Genomic DNA, 24,023 nt, shown 5'->3' with positions numbered 1-24,023 from the left:
TAGGAATGTAAGATCTTGCTTCTCAAACTTCTGGAGACACACCTAGCCAGTCAGGTTTTCAAGATTGCCACAATAAATATTCAAAAGAGAGATTTCCTTATGCCACTGGGGTCCCCTGTTCCCTCGAAAGCCTCCTGACAGTCCGCCCCCCCCCCCTGCTCTTTGTACCTTTGAGGTGAAGGCTGGCAGGAGGGATGCCTACTCTCTCCGGCCAGTAGGCCCAACTCTTCAAAATGGTGGTCCTTCCCCTTTCTGGTGCATCCCTCTTACTGTCCTTCATCTCAAAGGTAAGAGGGGTGGGGGGCTGTTAGGGGGCAGGGTACCCTGGTGGCAGGAATGAGTGGGCATTCCTCTTGCTGATCTTGTACAGGGTGTGTGGGAAGGGGAGGCTGGGCAGCGGCAGATGAGGGGGAACATTTCCTTCTGCTGCTCTCCCTGACAGTCAATCAACTGAGTCGGTAGGACTCGAGGAGACATGCAGCTCAGTTGATCAGGGCAGGGAGAGCAGCCTTGACTGAAGGGAGGAGCTGTATCTAGTGATTACTCTTCTGAGCAAGTGCCAGGCACAGTTCTCCCCCACCCCTTCCCTTTATTGGCGATTCTCAGCGCAAGTGGCATGCATATAATTTGCATGCTATTATGCTGAGAATCACCTGTAAAAGAAAATCGCTCCCACTACAGCCACTACATCGACCCACTGGATTTTACTGGTGAGTTTTGAGAATCTGGCCCTTTGTCTTCCTTTTCATGTCAGTGAATGGCAAGGTGGTCACAGAGGAAGCTGTAAATCAGGTTGTGATAGTCCCAAGGCGGTTCTTAGTACAGAGAAGGCCATCCTTAAGGTATCCAGGGAAGTGATGAGCTCTTCAGTGTCACCCTCTCCCCCCGCCCCAGACAGCAATGTTCTCTTTGTGCCAAGGGAGGGACTTCATCAGTGTAGTAAATACCTGTGTTTTCAGAATTACCACAATGAATATACATGAGCTAGATTTGCATATGGTCTTCTAAAATAATTCAGGAACTCTGTAGGCGATGAGGTACCAATAAGATGTAAATCCCCAGAAATTAATTAGATTGGCATTGGCAGGTTGGTGACAGCCAAACACCCTCTACAATGCAATGTTGCCATATAATTAACAGTATAGAGTACTGCCATACAGAAATATGTTTTGATTATTTTCTAGGGGGCCTTTTTACTATGCTTCAGTATATTAGGCACTAACGTGCCCAATGCAGCTAAGAATGGAGTCCCCATTAGAGAGTTGCGCGGGGACAGAAATCCCACCCATCCCCGCCCGTTCCCACCAGGATCCTATCCGTTCCCACCCGTCCCCGTCAGGATCCTGTCCGTCCCCACCCATCCCCGCCCGTCCCCATAAAAAGCAGCAATTACTTCTGACAGGATCATCAATTTCACTGTTTCTTTTGTGTTTGCGCTGCTGTTTTCCTTGTGGAATCTCTTTGGTGGAACCCTTTTTTTGTTTTCTGTTCAGGTAATTAATTAATAAACCCCCTCTTTTACTAAGGCTGACGTGTCCTTTATATTATATGGATGAACCCTGCTTTCAAAGCCTTCCATCCCCGTGGGAGTCCTGTTGGCTAGAGGGGGGTCCCCGTGGGAGTCCCGTGGGCCAGAAGGGGGTCCCCCTGGGAGTCCCATGGGTTGGGGGGATTCCCGCGGGACCCCCGCGATCCCTGTTCCCGTGCAGACCTCTAGTCCCCATCTCTGTTTTACTATACCAGTGTCCTGTAAACTTTGTTTTGCTCCAGCACACTAATGGAACAAATGTTGTTCTGTGGCACACCCCCAACCCCACCCATTCTGTCCCAGCCCCGCCCCACATGAACCTCATCTCGTTTTCCCTGAACTCAGGTCATGTCTAGAGGGCCACCGAGCATGCGCAGATATTGTTGCGATGACATCACACACATGCGCACAACATCATCATGTTGACATCCGCACATGCTCAGAGGCCCCTCCAGACACATCTCTGAGCTCTGGGAAAATGCGACTAGGTTCATGTGGGAGTGGAGAAGAGGAGAGGTGCCAAAGCCCGAAGTGACACCCGGTATACAACATGTGTCCTTCAATCCCTGGCAGCACACCCAGAATCTTGCCGTGGCACACAGTTTGCAATTCAGTGGATTATACCTTCCACCGTGCTACTCCAGGAATCTGCTTGATGCTCTATTAGGACTGGCCAAGACATCTGAAGCTTATCATAAAAGTACATACTATTTCATTCACATCTTTGGGGGGTAGGAGAGGGGGGTCAGTGACTAATGGGGGAGTATGTGTGGGAGGTCATGCCTTCATCCCTCTAGTGGTCATATGGTCACCTGGACTTTTTGGCACTTATTCATTGTTAAAACAGGTCTAGCCACAAACATCCAACTTGTGTCCTGCACGTATTCTAAAATGTTCAATTAATGGCAGAAAAATGTCCACGTCATAAATTTACCCTAATCCTGCCCCTACCACGCCTCTAGCAGACCCTCTTGAGATTTAGATGAACCGCATAGATATCCATCTAGAAAATAGGTTTTGAAAATAGCGAATTGGAAGGATTTGGCAAGAAAAACATTCATCTGCCCCTTCTATGCCACTCTTTGGACGTCTTTCTTTTTTTTGTAATGTGTCCCCATGTGGCCTCCCCCCCCCTACTTTGAGCTGAACACTGGCTCCCTATCAGCCGCGAAATTACTTACAAAATTTTACTGTAATACATATCTCTAAATTTTCTTCACACTTCTATCTCTAACCCTCTGTTGTAGTTCCTTCCTATTTCTTCTACTGTAAACCGCGCCGAGCTCTACGAACGTGGAGATGATGCGGTACAAACCTAAGGATTAGATTAGATTAGACATACCGTACACTACTCTGGCACCTTGTTACTGTTTATCTATCCTGTCTTCTCATTCTCTGCACTCTTAATAGGTCTCCCAAAAGAACTCTTGCTAATCCCTTCTTTTCCATCATTTGCTTTGAATACTCTTGGTTCCAGTGTCATGGGCCCTACTCTCTGGAATGTACTGCCCCTGTATCTCAGGCTAGAACAATCAATACAAATATCTACAAAGTCATGGTAGTGGCCGATGCTGCTGCACTAATTGCTCCGATGCCCATAGGGATTTAATGGGTGTCGGATTGTTTGCCACCGCTTTGTTAAAGGAGGGGGGGGAGTTTAATTTAAGATAAAATATTTTCTATGGGTACATGTACAGCTATGTCAGTATGAGTATTAATAAGTCTCACATAGACCATGTCGTGTTCCCCCCATGTCAAACTCAAATCTCTGAAGGCTGCAAACATATCTGTTTATTTGGGCTGACCAAAAATGAATGAAATTGGCCTGTACTGGTGACTTATTCACATTGTGTTATAGTTTCTTTGCATCCATTGGGGGCCAGAGGCCCACTTTTACTAAGCTGCGGGAGCGAGTGCTTTGCGGCAAATGCTCGGACGCCCATTCAGTTCCTATGGGCGTTCAGAGGATTTACTGCATCGGCGTGTGCTATCAGGCTTAGTAAAAGAGGGGGAGAGTTTGGCAACCTTCCACAAAGAATTTAACTGACTTTCTCAAGGCCAATCAGGATGTTTTGGATTTGAACCTGGATCTGCAAAGCCCACAGCTCTAATTTCTGACCTGTCTCTATTGAACACCTGCCTAGCTCTAATTAGGCAGGCTGGGGATGTAATGATGGTAATTTGCCTATGCCTTAAAACTATTTAGACATAAAATTTCCAGTTTCAGTGACTGACAAACTGCATTAGTAGGAGAAAAAATGATCTGCTTGGGGTACACTTCTCATTTCTTTTTTTTTTTTAATTAAAAGGTGTTATTTAAATTGACAAAAAAATTAAGACAAACCACTTTATTCTAAAGAGGACAAATATTTTATTGTATGTGCATTATGCATGACATAATAATAACAACCCACAAACATGCACAATGTGTCACATTTCCAAGAGAAATACATTGTAAACAGAACTCAAGCATGAAGGGCAGGATCCAGAGGCATGTACTGTATCTGCCTGATTACAAGGCTATATTTTCTTCCTTAATTTTTGTTCTAAAATGGATACTTTTCTTATAACTGAGTGCCTCTCTTTCTCCTAGAGCAGTGTATCGTAAACTTCTGTGCCTCCTGAAGAGAGACACGTCCTGTAAGCAATCGCCTGACACTGGCACCTCTTCTCTCTACCGGCCCTTCTCTCCAGCACAGGTCCTTCTCTCGGCACAAGGCCTGCTTGAAGGGCCTTTGCGCATGCACTGACGGCGGCATGCTGACGTCAAGCATGCACATGATGTCATCATGCCGACGCCAGCGTACTTCCGGGTGTCTCGAGCCGAAAAAGCCCCAGCTCGAAAAAGATTCTAATTACCTATAAAAATAAGAGGAAGGAATGAAGGGAAGGAGAATACAGAAGGAAGGGGGTTGCTTCTTAAAAGCGGTTCTCTATATTTATTTATTTATTCCCTTGGAAGAGATTCTTAACTGCAGTTTTGATATGCATCTTTGAACAGAAATGTTTTGAGGTTGGTTTTAAATTTGATTAGAGAGTTTTCACGGCGGAGATGAGATGGCATTGCATTCCAGAGGGAAGGGGCTGTTGCAGAAAAGATAGTGTTTCTGGTGTAATAGAGGTCTTTGATCGAGGGAACCATCAGTAAGGTCAGATCGGATGAGATAAGAAGTTTATCTAAGCAGGCAGGTGAGTGGGAGAACTTAATTTTGAAAACAAGTAGGAGTATTTTGTAAGTTGTTCTATGTGAGACCGGCAACCAGTTGAGCTTTCAGGATTACCACAATGAATATGCATGCGAGAGATTTCCATACAAGACATCTTATGCTCACCCTTTCTCATGCATATTCATGTGCCTCCAGGAAGGAGTTGAAAGCACTACCTTTGGAACTAAATGGAGAGCTTGGCTTATATTCAGAGTCACCCTGTAACTGAATAAATGCAGTATTTCTCTTTCCTTTTCCAAGTTTTTCTGGTGACTCTTCACTCTTCTCAGGCACTAGCTGGCACAGCTGTCTCATATCTGTCTGCATACCTGAGACGCAGGGCTGGCACGATCATCACAACAGGAAATCCAGTTTCATCCAGGGGACACCTCCTCCCATTGCCCCAGAACAACACCTGATGCAGGTATGCAGGTGGGCTGTCCCCTCGCATTTATCTCTCTCTACCTCTCCTTCCTTGCCTTTCCACTTAGAAGTACTGTACACACATTTCCTCTAACAGAATTTGTTCCTTTTCAGAATGTTGATCTTATTCAGTGCTGCTACAGGTTCAGCTGTCTTCCTGTGGACTCTGCTTTTGGCAGGTGAGTCTTTGTTCATATCATTCTGTGTCGTTATAGAGTATGGAGAGGGTGAGGGGTGGGGAAACCTTCATTCTCACCTGCATCTCCCAGAGACAAAAAAGATTTGGGCTCTGTTGCTCTTTGGGGGGAGAATGCATATAATCTCAGCCAGCACTGTACTCCTTTGTTTGCAAAATGAATACTGCCTTAAGAGGGGTTGCGGGAGCTGTCATTATCTTGGAGAATATGAATATTAGCTGCTGTGAAAGAAACGGCTTTTGTTTTGTTAAATAAAGGCGATCTGTTTTCCGTTCGGGCAGTAATCCTTTCTGCACTGTGTGAAACAAAACTGCCTTGTCCTGCTGAGTAAAGGAGACCAGCTGTCAACTCGCAGATAAGGCCGGCGCAAAATGATCACTGGGTCCATCTGTCTATTGGGCTGGCATAGACTGTACTTGATCTGTGACCTTGTTCTTCCTTTCCTCTAAACCTTAAGGGGTAATTCTATAAAAGTGCACCTATATATAGACTCCAGAGGGCACCTGATTGGTTCATGTTCTCTAAAGGAAAGTAAGCACCTACTTTCCTTAACAAGATATTATTTAATTTGGATTTTACTTACACCTTTTTCAGTTGTAGCTCAAGGTGAGTTGCCTTCAGGATCACTAGGTATTTCCCTGTCGGCCTCGACGCTAATTTTGTAGCTGAGGAAATAGAGAGCTGAGTGACTTGCCCCAGATCACAAGGACTTGGAGCAGTAGTGGCAGGCTCTCCTGGATGTCGAGCTCAGGGCTCTAGCCAGTAAGCTACTCCTCTGCTTGGAGTTTTAGCACAATGGGGGAAGATAAACACACATTGAAAGTGTGTGGTGCAGGGGTTAGAGCTACAGCCTCAGCACCCTGAGGTTGTAGGTTCAAATCCCTCGCTGCTCCTTGTGATCTTGGGCAAGCCACTTAATCCCCCTCATTGCCCCAGGTACACTAGATAGAGTTTGAGCTCACTGGGACAGATAGGGAAATATGATAAAGAACCTGAATGTAAACCATTTAGGATATAAGTGGTATATAAATAATAACATAAATATACGCTTAAGTGCGTGTGCTTATACAAGCTAGAAAGAGGGTGTGTGCCTGTGTTCAGAGAGATATGGGTAACAAAAGTATTCTATAAGTTATGTATGTAACTTGGCACCCCTATCCGTACTCTGCTCATGTGCATATATGCCTGTTTGTAAACAATTTGTTATCGGAGACATGTACACAGTTACAGTATAAATAGTGCTTAGGTGCTTATCCAGTACAACCTTGCATGTATACAGACAATGAGCCTGTATGCTAGTAATCTTTTTTTTTTTTTTTTTTTGTAAATCTTTATTGATTTTTAAACTTTGATAGTGCAATACAAATGGTAAAGCATACAAACTGCATAAAAACACACTATTAACTATACAATTATTACATTAACCTTTTCCTGTCGTGTGTCCCGGATGACGGGGCATTCCAAAAATGACATAGACAGTGGATAAACAGTCTGAATGGACTAATAAAGAGCCAGGAACACAAAATATATGAATTTACAGACTTATGACTTATTTACATTATGTTTACAATAGCCGTAAATGATAACGGTGAATAATTCAAAACTTTGCTAAAATAATTACGATTGGAACCAGCGTAACGTAAAATTTATTACGATAGGAAAAGGTTAAACAATCATTTTCTCCCCTTCTTATCTTAATTATTAAAACAATAATACATATGCTAGTAATCTAATATTTATAAGAACATAAGAATTGCCACTGCTGAGTCAGACCAGTGGTCCATCATGCCCAGCAGTCCGCTCACGCGGCGGCCCTCTGGTCTAAGACCAGCACCCTAACTGAGACTAGCCCTACCAGCGCACGTTCTTGTTCAACAGAAACTTGTCTAACTTTGTCTTGAATCCTTGGAGGGTGTTTTCTCCTATAACAGCCTCTTTGTGGAACTAGCGTGTAAATGTTAGCGTTTGTTTTAAAGGATTATTCTGTAAAAGAGAGCAATTCTGTAAAATTCACACAAACATTTACATATGTTATGGACCTTATCAGTGTGCTATTTTACCACAGTTCCCATTTTATGAGACCTTATGTGGTTGCACCATGGAGCGATATAGAGGCATTTTGATAGAGAATATCTCAGTGAATATGAATGAGAATAAGAGATTAGGCTCCATTCCTTTCCTGATAATTCCCAACATTCTATTTGCTTTCTTAGCAGCCACTGCACACGGAACAGAGGGCCTCAAGGTATCATCAATAATGACACCCAGATACTTTTCCTGGGAGGTGACTCCTAATATGGAACTTTGCATCATCTGCCTATAGTTTGGGTTCCTCTTTCCCACATGTACCACTTTGTACTTGCTTGCATTAAATGTCATCTGCCATTTGGATGCACAGTCTCCTAATCTCCTAAAGTCTTTTTGTAATTTCTCACAATCTTCTTATAATTTAACAACTTTGAATGACTTTGTTTCACCAGCAAATTTGATCACCTCAATCATTATTCCTGTTTCCAGATCATTTACAAATATGTTAACTCCCCCCCCCCCCCAAACAGCAGTCCCAGCACAGACCCCTGGGAACCTCACTATTTTATCCTTCTATATTGAGAATATTGACCTTAAACTCCACTCTATGCTCGCTCTCTTCTCTCCTACCTATTTACTAAAGCTCTTCATTCACTTTCTCCTGTGTCAGTTTTGTGTTTCTTGGCTGATACTCTTTGTGGCTCTTAACTTTCTCTTCTATTTTGCTATTGAACTTTTTCATTCACTTCCTCCTGTGCCTGTTTTGTGTTTTTCTTGGATGATACTCTTTGGGCCTCTTTTACAAAGCTTTTTTTGTGTTCTTATAATTCACTCCTACCTCTTAATTCACTTCCTCCTGTGTCTGTTTCGTGTTTCTTGCATGATACTCTTTGGGCCTCTTTTACAAAGCTGCACTAGCGGCTGTCCTGCACTAACGGCCCTGAAGCCCATAGAGATTTAAAAGGCTTCAGGGCTGTTGCTGCACGGCAGTCGCTAACACGGCTTTGTAAAAGAGGCAAGTTATGTTCTTATATTTCTCTCCTCCTCCTTTACTGATCATTCACTTCTTTCTCTGTTTTGTTTCTTTTGGTTAAGAACATACGTAATACCTTACTGAGACGGAGCGAAGGTTGACCAATCCAGGTCACAAGTACTTGGCAAGGTTCCAAGGAATAAAACAGATTTTATACTGCATATGCCAGAAATAAGCAATGGATTTTCCAAAGTTCATCTTAATAATAACCAATGATTTATCTTTTAGGAAATTATCCAAACCTTTTTAAAACCCTACTAAGCTAACTGCTTGTACTATATTCTCTGGTAACGTATTCCAGAGTTTAATTACACGTTGAGTGAAAAAATATTTTCTCCAATTTTGTTTTAAATTTACTATTTAGTAGCTTCATTATGTGCCCCTTGTATTTTTGGAACAAGTAAACAAGTGATTCATGAATCACTTGTTTACTTTCACTCCATTCAGTATTTTATAGACCTCTATCATATCTTCCCTCAGCCGTCTCTTTTCCAAGCTGAACAGCCCTAGCCGCTTTAGTCTTTCTTCATAGGAAAGTTGTCCCATCCCTGTTATCATTTTTGTTGCCCTTCTCTGTACTTTTTCTAATTCTAATATATCTTTTTTGAGATGTGATGGCCAGAATTGTACACAGCATTTGAGGTGTGATCATATCATGGAGTGATACAAAGGCATTATCATATTCTCTTTTTTTCTCCATTCCTTTCCCCTAATACAGTAGAATCCCAGTTAACTGGCACTCAACCAACTAGCAAAAAATATTGCCAGCAAAAAAAAAAAAAAAAATCATCTCCCTTGCTCCTGACCCGACAACCCCCCTCCCTCTTGCCCCGTCGGGGCCTTTCCTCTGCTGTGTTATTTCTGATGCGACAGTGGAAAAGTAGCCTGTTTACCGCACTACTTCTGCTGACTGGCTGCCGCTGCTGCTTTGTTAACTGCAGGTAAGAGATACCAGCACCAAAGGGTGAAGGGAGTCCACTGGAGGCCAGACCCATGTGTGTGTGTGTGGGGGGGGAGGGGGGGGGAAGAGGAAGGGACATGGATGCTGGACCTGCAGGGTGAAGGGGAGGGGAGAAGGATGAGTGTGGTTTTATTTCTAAGTTACTTGAAGTTAGAAAAATGATGTTAGTTCATTAAGGGGTCCTTTTATCAAGCCGCGCTAGCGGGTTTAGCGCGTCGGATATTTCATCACACGCTAACCCCCGCGGCCGGCAAAAAAAACTAACGCCTGCTCAATGCAGGTGTTAGCGGCTAGCGTGGCAGGCAGTTTAACGCGCGGTATTATGCGCGTTAAACCCCTACCGCAGCTTGATAAAAGGACCCCTTTAGAAGTTAAAAAGTTTGACTTGCCATTTTATCTAAAATTACTCACTGCATTCACAAAGCTGATTTTTTTGTCTTTGTCTTTATTTGCTTTTATTTACTGTATTTCAATATTTAATATCAGGTCAATATAGACTTTATGGCATAATATGGGGTATAGTATTAGTTAGGCCTATTGTTAATAGTAACTCTCAAGCAATCAGAAACTACTTTTATCTACCAATCCCCATCGGTTCTGGTTAACTGAGAATCTACTTGTAATGGTTAACCTTCTATTTGCTTTCTTAGCTGCTGCTGCACACTGAGCAAAGGTCTTTTTTCCTTGGCAGTGACTCCTAGTTGATATCCTTTGTGCTCTTACTTTCTCTCCTCTCTTTGCTGAACCTCTTCATTCTCTTTCTGTTGTGCCTGTTTTACATTACTTGGACGATATTCTATGTGCTCTTTTTGTCTCCTATCTTGTTATTGGATCTCTTCGTTCTCTTTCCCTTGCTGATGTGCCCACTACAAGGATTTTTTGCATTTCAGTGCTCTTTCTTACTACGTTTTCTCCCTCCTTTTTCTTGGATCCCTTGTTTATTAAAGTATTCATTACCGTATTTTTAGCTTCATAAGACGCACCTGAACATAAGACACACCCTAGATTTAGAGTAGAAAAACAAGAAAAAAAATTCTAAACCAAATTGTGTTCTAACATATACCAGGCTCTGCACCCAGCCCCCCTCACTCCCTGTCAGGCTCTGCACCCAATCTCACACTCCTTGCCAGGCTCTGCACCCTGTCCCCCTCCCCTACTAATTTTAATGCAAGTTTTTCCTTTCATTATTCATATACACACAGCAGATATAAATTCTCAAAACTGACACATTTCGATCACTAAATTGAAAATAAAATAATTTTTCCTACCTTTGTTGTCTGGTGATTTAATTAGTTTCTGGTTGGACTTCCTTCTGACTGTGCATCCAACATTTCTTTCACAATCCAGCCCTATCCCCTTTGGGTCCAGGTCTCTCTCTCTGTCTTTCTTCTGTTTACAACCTCCCCCCCCACCCCCATGTCCAACATTTGTTCTGATTTCTTCCAGGTCTTTCTCTGCTTCTCTCTCTCTCCTTCCTTCCTCCCTCCCTGGTCCAGAATCTTTCCACCTCTCTGAAGTCTCTCTCTCTCCCCTCGATACACCCCCAAGTCCAACATCTGCCCCCCTCTCTTCTGCCTCCCCTTTGTTTCAGGTTTCTCCCTCTCTTTATCTTCCTTCTGCTAACATTTTGAATCCTCCCCTCCCTCCCCCCTCTAGTCCATCATCTGCCCTGTCTTCAAGTCTCTTTTCCTGCCCCTCCTCAAGGTCCCTTTCTGTCTCTCTCCCCCTCCCCCCCCACCGGTGTCCAGATCCAGCGTCCCGCCAGGGCCCTTACGATGGGTGAGGCCTTACCTTCACTGTTTCCTGCGAGGTCGTTTACTCCGGCTCCCAGACAGTGCTTGGTTGAGCTGGGATGGGTGACAGAAGCCCTCAGAGTGCAGGGCTGCAGCTTCTGCCCAGGTCTGAATGTATGCTCTGGAGTTGGCATGCTCTCATCGCCTCCCCAACAGTTGCTCTTCTTGCTCGCTATCTGGGGCAGAAGATCGGAGGAGACGCAGCTCTCCTTTTCTGTCGAGAGGTTGTTTTCCGACGCTGTGACCACCACTGAGCTAATTACGGCAGCCTGCAGAGTGAACTTAGCAGGCTGTCGTTGGCCTCCGAAACACATTTCCTCTACCGCGGTCCTACCCCTTCTCTGATGTCAGGGGTGGGACCGCGGCAGAGGCAACGTGCTTCGGAGGCCAATGGCAGCCTGCTAGGTTCACTCTGCAGGCTGCTGTAATTGGCTCAGCAGCATTCACAGCGCGGAAGACATATCTCTGCTGGGTGTGGGAAGCAGCTTGGAGGTAAGACCCCCCACCCTGCCCATTGCGAGCCTAATTAACTGTAAAGGTGGAATCCGGAGCACGGTGTGGGGGAAGCCAAGAAAATAGCCGGTGCTCACAGATGCAAGGGAGAGCCGTATTTGGTGCGGGCCTTTAGAAAGGTACGATGGGGTGGGGGTGGGGTGCTAAAAAAAAAAGTATCTTTGCTGCGTAAGACACACTGATATTTCTACCCACCTTTGGGTGGAAAAAAGTGTGTCTTATGAAGCAAAAAATATGGTAATTTCCGTAAAGCCAGCTGTTCTAAAATGTAGAACTTGTTATACAGTGTAGGAAATAGTTAATAGAGGATATGGTAACAGCGGTTAACATAGCTGGTTTAAAAAAAAAAAGGTTTGGACAAGATCCTGGAGGAAAAGTCCATAGTGTGCTACTGAGACATATACATAAGAATATAAGAATTGCCGCTGCTGGGTCAGACCAGTGGTCCACGTTCACGTGGCGGCCCTTAGGTCAGAGACCAGTGCCCTGAGTCTAGCCTTATCTGTGTACGTTCTGGTTCAGCAGGAACTTGTCTAGCTTTGTCTTGAATCCCTGGAGGGTGTTTTCCCCTATAACTGCCTCCAGTATAGGAGAAGCCACTGCTTGCCCTGGGGTGGGAGTATGGAATGCCGCTGCTATTTGGGTTTTTGCCAGGTACTTAAGTTGTGACCTGTATTGACCACTGTGGAAACAGGTTACTGGACTAGATGGACCATTAGTCTGACTCAGTATGGTTATTCTTATGTTCTTCTCTCAGCTCCTCTTCTCTCAGAATCCACAGTGATATTGTCCCCATTTGTCAGAACTAGGGGTTAGATTCACTATGCCCACCGATCATGTTTGCAATCGTGTACTGACCTGATTTTCCTCCAACTCGATTCAATAACCTTGGTGCCGATCAACCTCCGATCCGATCCGATCTGTATATGCAATTGAGGGGAAATGGCATGCAAATGTAGCCGGCAGTGATTCACTAAACATTTTTAGGCACACCGACTGGGCTGACCGATCCAAAAACAAGCGACTGCTGAGGGCTAGTCGCTTGTGCAAAAACCCTGTTCTCTGCCCTGATTCTCCTGCTCTTGTCATCGGATACTGATGAGTGAAAAGAGCCATAAAAATCCTCATAATCAAACCAGCCCTCCTTCCTTCCAGACACCAAACTTCTGGCTTCTCTGGTTCTTGATATGTCCCTGTAACCACTTGGCTGCTCTTGTTTCTCTGTCCCATAAAACATCAGAAAGTATAGCGAGTCAGCTGTTAAGGCAGGGTGCCCCGACTCTCCTGCTCTTGCTGCCTGAACTCTCCTGCTCTTGCTCCTGCTCTTGCCACCCATCACCGCATTGTGAGCCCGTGGTTTTAACCCATGGGTTTAAAGTGGGGCTGCACTACGGCATGTTATGTTCTGTTCCAGAATACGCTGCCCTGCTTTAAACTCGCGGGTTAAAACCATGGGCTCGCGAATATAAGGAAAAAGGAGAAAAGTCAAAAGTGCTTTTGTTCATGGAGAGCAAAAGCGCATGCGCAGACCATCTACAGGCAAAGAAGATGGTCTACGCATGCGTCAGGATTGCTCTCCGGCGATCCATGCGGTCGGTTGGAGCGTGACTCCGATCGTCCTATATTTGCATGAGGACGCTTCGTGAATTGGGCGCCCGGCAACCTCGGATTGCTAACTGATCGGATTAGATCCGTGAGGTTAGTGAATCTAGCCCTAGGCCCAGTGTCACCTTATCATGAGTAGGCTCCTAAGTAGCAGTTTAAGAAAGACTTTCCACAAAGATTTTAGGATCCTTCTACTTCTAGCTGATCCTGGAGCACCTTGGGATGACTTCTGTACTATCCATATCTACCTCTGCTTTGGTGATGATGGTATATAGATTGCACCTACCAGCCTGATACACAATCCAAAATAATAATAATAAAAAAGTCAATGTTACTGAATACAAGGATTGTATGCTCTGAAAAATTACAATCAAGAGCAATACATTTCTTAAATTATTTTCTAATATATACACTTCTCCCTCAATATTCGCTGGGGTTAGGGGCAGAACTGGCCCGCGAATATTGAAAATTTGCGAATAACATTTGAGCCGGCTCTGACCCACCCCCGCCTTTCCCCAACATCCCAGACCTTACCTGGTGGTCTAGTGGGCTTTTGGGGCAGGAGCAATCTTCCTACGCTCCTGCCCCGTGCAGATCACTCATACAAAATGGCTGCAGGGAGTTCCCGTCGTAGTTGCAAGAGACTAAGGGAACTCAAGGCAACCATTTTGTATGAGTGATCTGCACGGGGCAGAAGTGTAGGAAGATCGCTCCTGCCCCGAAAGCCTGCTAGACCACCAGGTAAGGTCCGAGGAGATCAGGGATGCAGCGTTTCTTTTCCCCCCCCCCAAAAAAAAAATCACAAATAACCGAATCTGCTGATACTACTGAAACCGTGGATTCGGAGGGAGAAGTGTAAACTTTATTTCATTGTAATATAATTTTCCTACTAACACTATAAGATAGTGATTCTTAAACCTCTCCTGGGGACCCCCAGCCAGTTGTGTTTCCAAGATATCCCTAATGAATGCGCATGAGGCAGATTTACATGCTTGTCACCTCTGTTACATGCAAATCTGCCTCATGCGTATGCATTAGGGATATCTTGAAAACCCAACTGGCTGTGGGTCCACAGGACAAGTTTAAGAACCACTGCTATAAGCTGATCAAACTTGTGCTTGAAATTAATCCCTACAGTTCCTTTCTCATAGAATCTAGCTTCTGCACACTACAATTTTGATTAAAACTCTGCATCTTCATCTAACCCAAGGAAATTCTTTGGAGTTACTCAAACAGTATCTAAGCCAGAACATATGTAATAATTTAAATAATGAAAGAATATTTTATCTCCAAGCAAAATGGCTTCCACACATAGGACCTCAACTAATGAAAATTGAAATTAAAAGCCACGGTGCTTTTCCAATGGCTTACTTTGTATTAGAGAATGACACAGGGAAAAGATTTGTCCTCATTCCTGCAAGCTCCATCCCCAGCATTCATAGAGGCCTTAAACAGGTATAATTTTGTTTATTTGTCTTTATATTAGAGTACGAAAGGGAACAACATTCTTTATGAAGCACCCAGCCTATAGCAGCACAACCTATCCTTTTAATAATAAAAAAAGAGCCTACTTTCTCTCCTCCTTCAGTTTGCCTGCTTTTTCCCTTCCTCCCAATCAAACATGACTGCTCTTCTTCCCCGCAGCCAGCTGGCCTGGTGTCTAGTCTTTGGGGCTAGTAGGGAGGAAATGCAGCCATGTTAGGTTGGGGGAAAAGTGGGCAAGCAGAACAGGAGACAAAGACCCTAGTTAGTTTGGGGGGAGGGGGTGTTGTTGTTTTTTAAGTTAAAAAGGAGACATTTCTTAAAGAAAAAAGAAGCTCTGCGCAGGTAGAGTTCACTTTCTCTCCTCCTTCAGCTTGCCTGCTTCTCCCAACCCAACATGGATGCTCTTCTTCACCAGCAGCACAGCCATTTCGTATCAGGCCCTCTGCAAAAAAAAAAAAAAACCCTCTTCTCCCCTGCCAACATCAGAGCCACGATCAGATGAGTAGGCAGGGAGAAGAGAAGAACCATGGCCAAATGATTGTGGCTCTGTGCCGGCTCAGCTAATTATAAACAGGGGAGAAGTGGGTTGTTGTTGTTGGGTTTTTTGTTGTTTTTTTTAAAGAAAAGAAAGAAGCATTAATGATCTTCTCTCACCATTCACCTTCACCTCTGTCTTTGGCCGCTCACTTTCCACCTCTGTCTATAGCTGCTCACCTCACCTCTGGCTCCAACCTGCTCCTTATTACCACCACCACCACATTCAAAACTCACAAAATGGTGCTTGTTGCCAGTGTATATGTATGTGTATGGCAGTGTCAATTGGGCCCTCTTCTCTGACTTTGGCACTTAAGAGGAGGAGGTGGAGGGAGGACAAGGGCCAATCGGGTGACCTTCTTCTGATGCTACACTCTGAGGGGGAGGAGGACAAGGCCTACTTCAGTGGAGGTAGGAGAGCTCACTTGGTCAGGACTCAGAGTCGTGGTACAAGGTGGGGGATTTTTCACCAAGAGAAGAAAGCCTTTTACTGCTCTCATAGAGTGGTAAAAAGCTTTGCTCCTGCATTCGCGGTAGTTGCACTAGATTTTTTCCCATTCCTGTGGTTTTGCCATGGTTTACTGTGGTTATCCGCAGTAAACCTAAAGTCATTCTCTTCTTTGCACCACATATATGGAAACATTAAAAAAAATGAAGGCAGTTAAAGAACATATGGCCTATCCAGTCTGTCCAACCATGCCATCCACTATCCCCTCCTCTCCCTTACCAATGTACTTTTCCTAAGCTGTCTTGAATTCAGATACATTTTTTGTCTCCACCACCTCCACTGGGAGGCTGTTCCAAGCATTCGCCACCCTTTCCATGAAAAAGATTTTCTGAGGTTACTTCTGAATCTATCCCTTCTCACCTTCATCCTATGCTCCCTCATTCTAGAGCTTTTTCTCAATTGAAAGAGACTCGCCTCTGCAAATTTATACTACATAAATATTTAAACATCTCTATCATATCTCCCCTCTTCTGCCTTTCCTCCAAAGTGTACATATTGAGATCTTGAAGTCTGTCTTCATATGCCTTATGGTGAAGACCACCAACCATTTTAGTAGCCTTCTTCTGGACAGACTCCATCTTGTTTATATCTTTTTGAAGGTGCGGTCTCCAGAATTCTACACAATATTCTAAATGAGGTCTCAATAGAGTCTTATACAGGGGCATCAATACTTCTTTATTTCCTACTAGCCATTCCTCTCCCTATGCACTCAAGCATCCTTCTAGCTTTCACCATTGCCTTTTCAACCTGTTTGGCCTCCTTAAGATTATTACATACTATCACACTGAAGTCCTGCTCCTGTTTCGTGCACAAAAGTTCTTCACCCCCTAAACTGTACCTTTCCCTTGGATTTTTGCAGCCCAGATACATGCCATTGCATTTCGTAGCATTAAAGCTTAGCTGCCAAATTTTGGATAATTCTTCAAGCTTTGCTTGGTTCTTTCTCATGTTATCTACATCATCAGGGGTGTCTACTCAATTGCAGATTTTGGTATCATCCGCAAAGAGGCAAATCTTATCAGACAGTCCTTCAGCAATATCACTTACAAAAATGTTACAAAGAACAGGTACAAGAATCAAACCTTGAGGCACACCACTGGTAACATCCCTCTCCTCAGAGCGATCTGCATTGAAAACTACTATCCTCTACTACTATCCTCTGTTGCATTCCACTCATTTTTGTTCCTTTTGGAGATTTCATTTTCACATACTTTATTGAAAACTGGCCAAAGATTTTAATACTTCGATATGCCACCTCTCCCTTCTTTTCTCCAAGGAGAGCCTTTTGATACCTTGAGCCTTTCTTTGCATGGTTTGTTTTGCAGCCCTGTATCTTTATTAGTCCTTATCTGTACCTTCTCAAAATCTTTATGAAGTTTCAGCCTCCAGAACTGAACCTAGTGCTCAAGCTGTGGATCTTGCTAGTGGCCTGCAGGGCAGTGCTGCCTCCTTGTTCCTGCTGGAGATATCTCCCCTTATTTTTCCGAGCGCACTGAGCTTTCCCTGTTTCTTTATTACATTGACTGGCTACACTGACGTCATCTGAGGTGATCATTCCTACATCTCTTTCTTGCTTGACACGTTCCAGTTCTTATCCTTCTAACTGAAATGTGGCTAATGGAGTTTTGCATCTCAGTAATATAATTTTATAACTTTATCAATGATGTTCATTTTCCAAACCTTTTGTATTTTCCAGTCTCCCAGTGTTCAGAGTCCCAACTATGCTCCTAGGGAAGGGACATATTATATGAAATAATTTGTGCAGCTTTTCACTGCCTTAGACACACAGTTGAGGTGTTATTAACAAGTGAGATTAGCATATAGTCTGTACAGAAATGGCTACTTCAGGGACATGAACCATACATGAGAGCTGCTGGTGCCTTCTGTCTACTGCCTGTGCTTGACCTGAAAATGGCTACCGCCAAGCTATTTCTTCATAAAACATTTTATAGCCCTTGAAAACTACAGTACTTAATTCCCTCTCAGGATCCCTCTGAAAGCAAATCACTAACTCTTCTGTCTTACTATACAGGAGTTTTAAAGAGTACTTAATACAATTTCCCAGAGCAGTTCTATGAATTTTCATGGGTTGCCACTTGTGTTTAAGATTTTAGTTATTGCAGATACTGCATTGGTCTCCAGCAGGCTAATAATTACAATGATCATTTTCACAGCACCAGCAAGCTCACTCAGCACTATACAATGTAGTACAGGACAGGGTTAAGGCATAGGCAAACTAGACACATGCCTAAGGCCCAAACATTTAAGAGTGACCTTCTCAGGTGTTCATGTTTATATTTATTGCAAAATTTAACATACTGACATTTTAAAATACATCACAGCGGTTTACATACATAGACTATGATTTAAATGTAGAGACCCTTAGGGTTCTACTTATTTGAGGATTTGCAGAGATCTCTAGTGGCTCTGAGAGTAGTGAATTTTGACTTTTGCATATCCCCATACTGTTTGAAACAAGGGGATGGCCTTCCTGACCAGCGACAGTTGAGAGAGGAGATTTTTCTGGGATGCAAACTTTGCTGATATGAATACCCAGCCCTAGTTTGACCTTCTTTGTCTTTAGCATCTGCTTTCTTGGCCACTGTAATGTTAAGCAAATGAAAAAAAAGTCTCTGGCTAGTGCACCTGGGGAGAAAGTGAATGGGCTGCTGTATTTGCCTTAGGAGGTGGCTGGAATGAGGACCCAGCCTAGCACCACGTGTTTGTTTATTCAAGGCTTGATATACTATGTTTTCTAAATCACAGATCACAGCAGTTTACAACAAATACCTAATTAGAAATTGAAAAGCATGCCAATAAAATAGGAAAGAAGCACACATTCCAAGAATAAAAGAATTTCATACATAGGTTTTATGAATCTGTGTTTTATAAGTATAATATTCAGACCTTAGGAGGCAGCCCGGCTATCTCCCGTGGTCGGCAGTGAGCCTGGAAATTCAATATCTGGTCATATCCAGTGATTGGCTTTGAGTTTACATATTTTTTTAGCCGATAAAGTTGATATTTATCAGCTGGCTGTCCAAGTTATAGCGGCCAAAGATAGACCTGCTATTTATGTGGGTCTGTCTGGTTGCTAAACTTACCCAGTCAGCCAATGATTATTGGTGCTAACTGGCTATGACATAGCAGTTGACTGGGCTAGGCACTAAGGCCTGGATACTCTATATGGTGCTGATATCAGTGATCACGTGATGGTGCCGTAAAGAGAATCACACATCCAGAACAGATAGGCGCCGGAAATGTAGGCCTACATTTCTGGTGCCTATCTATGCTGTGAATCGCTCCTACATAAGTGCTTTTTGGTGCTTAATGCCATTTCTGGCATTAGCCACAGCCATAGTGATGTTAAGCGCCGTAAAACGCCTACATAGGTGCAATTCTGGTGCTTTTTATGTAGGTGCTAGTAGACGCTTTTATACCTTTTTTCACCGTTTTAATCGGTGTTTCTAAATTAACTTAGGGACCGGTAGGGCACCTAAGTTTCAGCACCTTTAGAGAACATCCCCCTAAGAGCTAATATTCAGCATCCATCTGGTGCTGAATATTAGAGCTTAGCCAGCTAAGTGCTTTTTAAGCATCAGGAGCTGTTTCTGGCAAGTTAAATAGAGCTGAATAACAGGCGGCTAATCTCTGTGCATCAGGCCAATTCACCACCAACTGCTCCAAAAGAAACTCTAAAATAATGTTTTGTTTTTAACTGCTGGGCTTTAAACTTTGGAAATGATGATAATTCTGACTGAATAGGCAGGGGCAGGTCATTCCCATAGTATGGTAGCCACCTATTAAAATGCTAATTGCCTACTGGATTCATAGTGATCCTGTCTAGGGGAAGGAAGGAGTAACAGATGAGTTAAAAGTAGAGAGAAGAGATAATGTCCGGTGCTTATGCCCTTGACATTTTGCTCTCTGGGTTTGATGCCCGAGGAGGTGAAGTCAATTGTGAAATCGGGGTTCTTTGCACAAGTTATGATTGGGACTACCTAGAAGACCAAGGGGTCCTTTTATCAAGCCGTGCTAACCCCGCAGCCGGCTAAAAAACTAACGCCTGCTCTCAATGCAGGTGTTAGTGGCTAGCACGTCAGGTGGTTTAATGCGCGGTATTACATGCGTTAAACCCCTGCCGCAGCTTGATAAAAGGACCCCCAAGTGTCAAGATTACTACTACTGTACAGCCGCACATTACATTTCGAGAAGAATGAAGCTAATGTCTCATTCTAACAAAGAGAACATCTCATCAAGCGAACATGAGAGAAAATCATCTGGATAAAGCATGAAAAGTTTCCAAGTTTCCAAGTTTATTAATTTTTAATATCCCGACCATAAACCAAATATCTGGCCGGTTAACAATATAGTTTAAAAAAGGGGGTAAAAGGGAAGAATGGATAAAATATTTAAGTGGGACATGAATGACAAAACAAGACAGACTTGACTGTGAGGATAGTAGGGGTGGAGGGGAAAAAGTTACATTTAATAAGAAGAAAAGGGAAGAATGGGTAGGGAAAAAACGTGAAGGTAAGGGCATATTGTAGTGATAATTGGATAAAGTGATAAAGAGGAGTACAAGTATCCAGGTTCTTAAAATGCAAATCATAAACAAAGCTTGGTAGATGGTATAGTACAGTGGTCCCAAACTCATACCCTATGCAAGGCCACATTTTGGATTTGTAGCAGCATCTCTCCTTCTCACTTCCCAGCAATACCTCTCCCTCTCAGTTCCCTCACCACCCTGGTCCAGCAGCACCTCCCTTTCTCCCTCCTTTGCCCCCAGACCTGCAACAGTTCCCTTTCTCCCTCTGCAAAACTTGGCTAGCAGCAAGCATCATCTTCTTGCTGCATTCACACAATCCCCTGACTCTATCCCTCCCCCCTCCCCCGCAGCAGGAGGGATGACCACCCCCTCCTGCTATCGCCCAACTCTCCCTGTGTCCCCAATACCCTCCCCCCATCCTTCCTACCTTATTCATGAAGTTTGGCCGGAAGAACACTACCCCACTCTAGCTGGCAGGCCCACCTCTTACAAAATGACAGCCCTTCCCCTTCCCAGTGCATCCTGGGATGTGCCGAGGAGGGGCCTAAGCCTTTGATTGGCCCAGGTTGCTTGAGGCTCCTCCTATGGGCCTAGGTTTCCCTCTGCCCGAACTTCATGAATAAAGTAGGGAGCAGGGGGGGGCAGTGGCCTTTGGAGGCACGGGGGGAGTTGTTGGGAGGGTTGGGTGATGGCATTCCTCTCATTGTAAGGGGGAAGAGTCGGGAGATTGTGTGAGTGTGGCTGGAGAGAGTGGGTATCTCTCCCACTGCCAGGGGTGGGTGTCAGGAGGTTGTGCAAGTGCAGCAGGAGAGAGTGGGCATCTCTCTTACCGATCTTCAATTTTGGGTTTGTATTTTTTATTTTAATTTGGGAGGGGGAGAGTCCGAACTGTCAAACCTTACTTTCCTGTCAGTGCCTGAGCTAATCGGTGTTCAGGCACTGATCATAAAGTAAAGCTACGACAGCTTACACTTGTTGGCAAATCTTGGCCGCAAATGTGGCACAGTGAGGTTAGGGAATCACTCGGCGATTATAGAGAATTGCTCAGAGTGCTCATTTTAATATTAATGACTTTGTTATACTATATTTGCATGACAGTATTGGAGACTGATAGAAAACTCGGAAAAGACTGCGGTAAGTCATTATGATAATCTGTTGCTAAAATAACATCCACACTAAACTGGCTGGAACCGGTTTAGCGAGCATGTTAAAGGCACATTTTAGTTTTGAGAATCTTCCCCTGACTCTCGCTATGTGATCTGGATAGCACACACAAGCTATTTGTTTTGGACATCTGAAAACCAGCATTTACATGTTTATTGACTTTCTTTACCGCTTTCTCACTTAAAAAGGAATATAAGGTTTACAATGTTAAAAATCAAAAGAATAATTAAGAAAAGAAATATAATAATAAAATAGGACAGCTCCTTTCCAAAGCCACCCAAAGGAAAAGCAGCCATAAAATAAAACTTTATCAATTAAAAATAATGCTTAGCAAGAAAATTCCCCTCAAAAACATGGATGTCCAAATCCTGATTTTATAAAGCCAGGATAGTCTTTTTGGCAACATGTTTTTCAAAATATTTCAGCTCAATGGTTCCAGCATTTTGGGCTGACTCCCATGCTTTTGTTTGTTATCTTGCCACTGTCATCTGCTGTACTTCGTGGTTTAACTTTTTTTTTTTTTAATGGAAAGCGATCTTGTTAGCAAAGAGACCCGTTGTATTGGCTGGAGTCTGGAATTTCACTGTTGGCACTCTAGAGGATACAGATGATTACTTTCTTTGGAAAGGGGAGAAAAATTTATAGTAGAAACGTTTCTGTCCATTTTATTAACCATGGTTTGGTTGATGATGTGTTCTGATCAGAATTTGTATTGTTGGACTGTCTTTTTATTTATTTATTTTTAACATTTCTATTCTGCTTAAACCTAAGTGGATTACAATTTACGTAAATTCCATTATCTTAAGGCACTTTTAGAAACATCCCTCTCTTTCCCAAATGAGCTCACATTCTAAGTTAAAGTGCCTATGAAATAGAGAAAATGAAAAAAAAACATTATATTTATGTAAGAACATATCCAGCAAAAATAAAAATAAATAATAAAACTGGAAGGCAATAAAATTAAATAGAACTAAAAAAAAACCCCCAAAACAAAAATGAAATAAAAAAATTAAAATGATTTAAACATAAAGCCAGAATACGGATGTCTTAAACTGCAGTTCACCTATATGGCAAGATGGGACTACAGAAAGGTCAGAGTATGGATATCCAACTCCCAATTGCCGAAGGGAAAGGGATGTCTATATTCAAAAATATAGATACTGATACTTGACACATTCAGATTACAGAAAATAATAATAACAACTTAAATTTTATATACCGCCATACCACAAGCAGTTCAAAGCGATTTACAGGGGAAGAGACTGTATACAGACAGTGACATTACAGAGAACTTTCGAAATTACATTGGCATGTTAAGTGTTTTGGAAGTACATCAAGGTTGAAGTGGAGTCAGAGAAATTTGTCAAATAGATAAGTTTTTGATTGCTACAAAAATGCGTTTGAGATGAAGTTGGGTAAACATTTGTTTCATTTGCCTGCTTGGAATTATAATGTTCTATCGAGGTATCTCTTGTAGGTACAGCCCTTTAGGGATGGAAAAGCGAACAAGTAGGCACTGCGTGTATTAGTTGTGCCTGGGTATTCGAATTAGTGAGACAGATAGGTTGGAGATGAACCTGTCATGGTTTTGAAGCAAAGGCAAGCAAACTTAAAAATGACCCTTGCTTCCACAGGCAGCCAGTGTAGTTTTTTTTGTAATACGGGCTTACATGGTCTGATTTCTTGAGACCATAAATGAGACGGACTGCAGCATTTTGGACAATTCTCAGTTGTTTGATGGTTTTCTTGAGAGATCCCAAGTATATAATATTGCAGTTATCAACAGGATGGAATAAGGGAAGTCATAGTTATAATTTTTTGACCTTAGGAGCTCATAAGTTAAAAAAAATAAAATAAAATAAAATTATAAACAGCTATTCCAGTGCAGGAGGGACAGGAGTTCTGGCTAACGGAAAGAGCCCATTAGTCAGGACTCCTGTCCCTCCTTACAGGAAAGAAGATTTATCGAGGTAAGAACCTAATCTTCTCTAGTGGGATTTGAACTAGTAGCCTCTGGTTCTTGCCCCATTATTTATAATATGGATGTTCCTCTGCTGTCGCAAAGTTCCATGTCTAGGATTACCAGACGTCTGGATTTATCCGGACATGTCCTCTTTTTAGAGCGTCCGGATGGCTTTTCAAAGCCTGGCACTTTGTCTGGGTTTTGGAAAGCAGATTGCATTCGGAGGAGGAATGCACGGATGCAGTGTGGTGACATCAAATGCACACGTGTGAGCACCATCGTGTCGCATGTACAGATGCCCTCCCAACTGATGAGAACAGGCTGAGGGGGTGGGGCAAGGGGGTGAGGCTGGGGTGGGATGTGGGCGTAACGGAGCGTGGATGGATGGAACTGGGCAGGCCTGGGGGCGGATTTATGGGCCTAGATTTTACATAAGTAAAATCTGGTAACTCTATCCATGTCCCTTGTTTGTACATTTTAGTTTTATAAAAAGAATGATCATGCTGGATGTATAACACACATACTTCCCCACA

The 24,023-nt window shown here is 43.3% G+C and overlaps 1 protein-coding gene across 1 annotated transcript in view; it reads left to right on the top strand.

The window, feature by feature from the left end:
- Positions 1-673: 673 nt before the first annotated feature.
- LOC117369109 (V-set and immunoglobulin domain-containing protein 10-like) overlaps positions 674-24,023 on the top strand; it is a 70,631-nt gene continuing 47,281 nt past the window's right edge. The window contains exons 1-3 of the mRNA XM_033963124.1: positions 674-710; positions 5,025-5,166; positions 5,272-5,336. Coding sequence (XP_033819015.1) covers positions 5,153-5,166; positions 5,272-5,336 — 79 coding nt within the window. The 5' untranslated portion in view covers positions 674-710; positions 5,025-5,152. The remainder of the gene's footprint in view (positions 711-5,024; positions 5,167-5,271; positions 5,337-24,023) is intronic.

The sequence above is a fragment of the Geotrypetes seraphini genome, chromosome 11 (genome assembly GCF_902459505.1).
Source record: "Geotrypetes seraphini chromosome 11, aGeoSer1.1, whole genome shotgun sequence".
Classification (NCBI taxonomy): Eukaryota; Metazoa; Chordata; class Amphibia; order Gymnophiona; family Dermophiidae; genus Geotrypetes; species Geotrypetes seraphini.
This window is presented reverse-complemented; position numbering and strand designations above follow the sequence as displayed.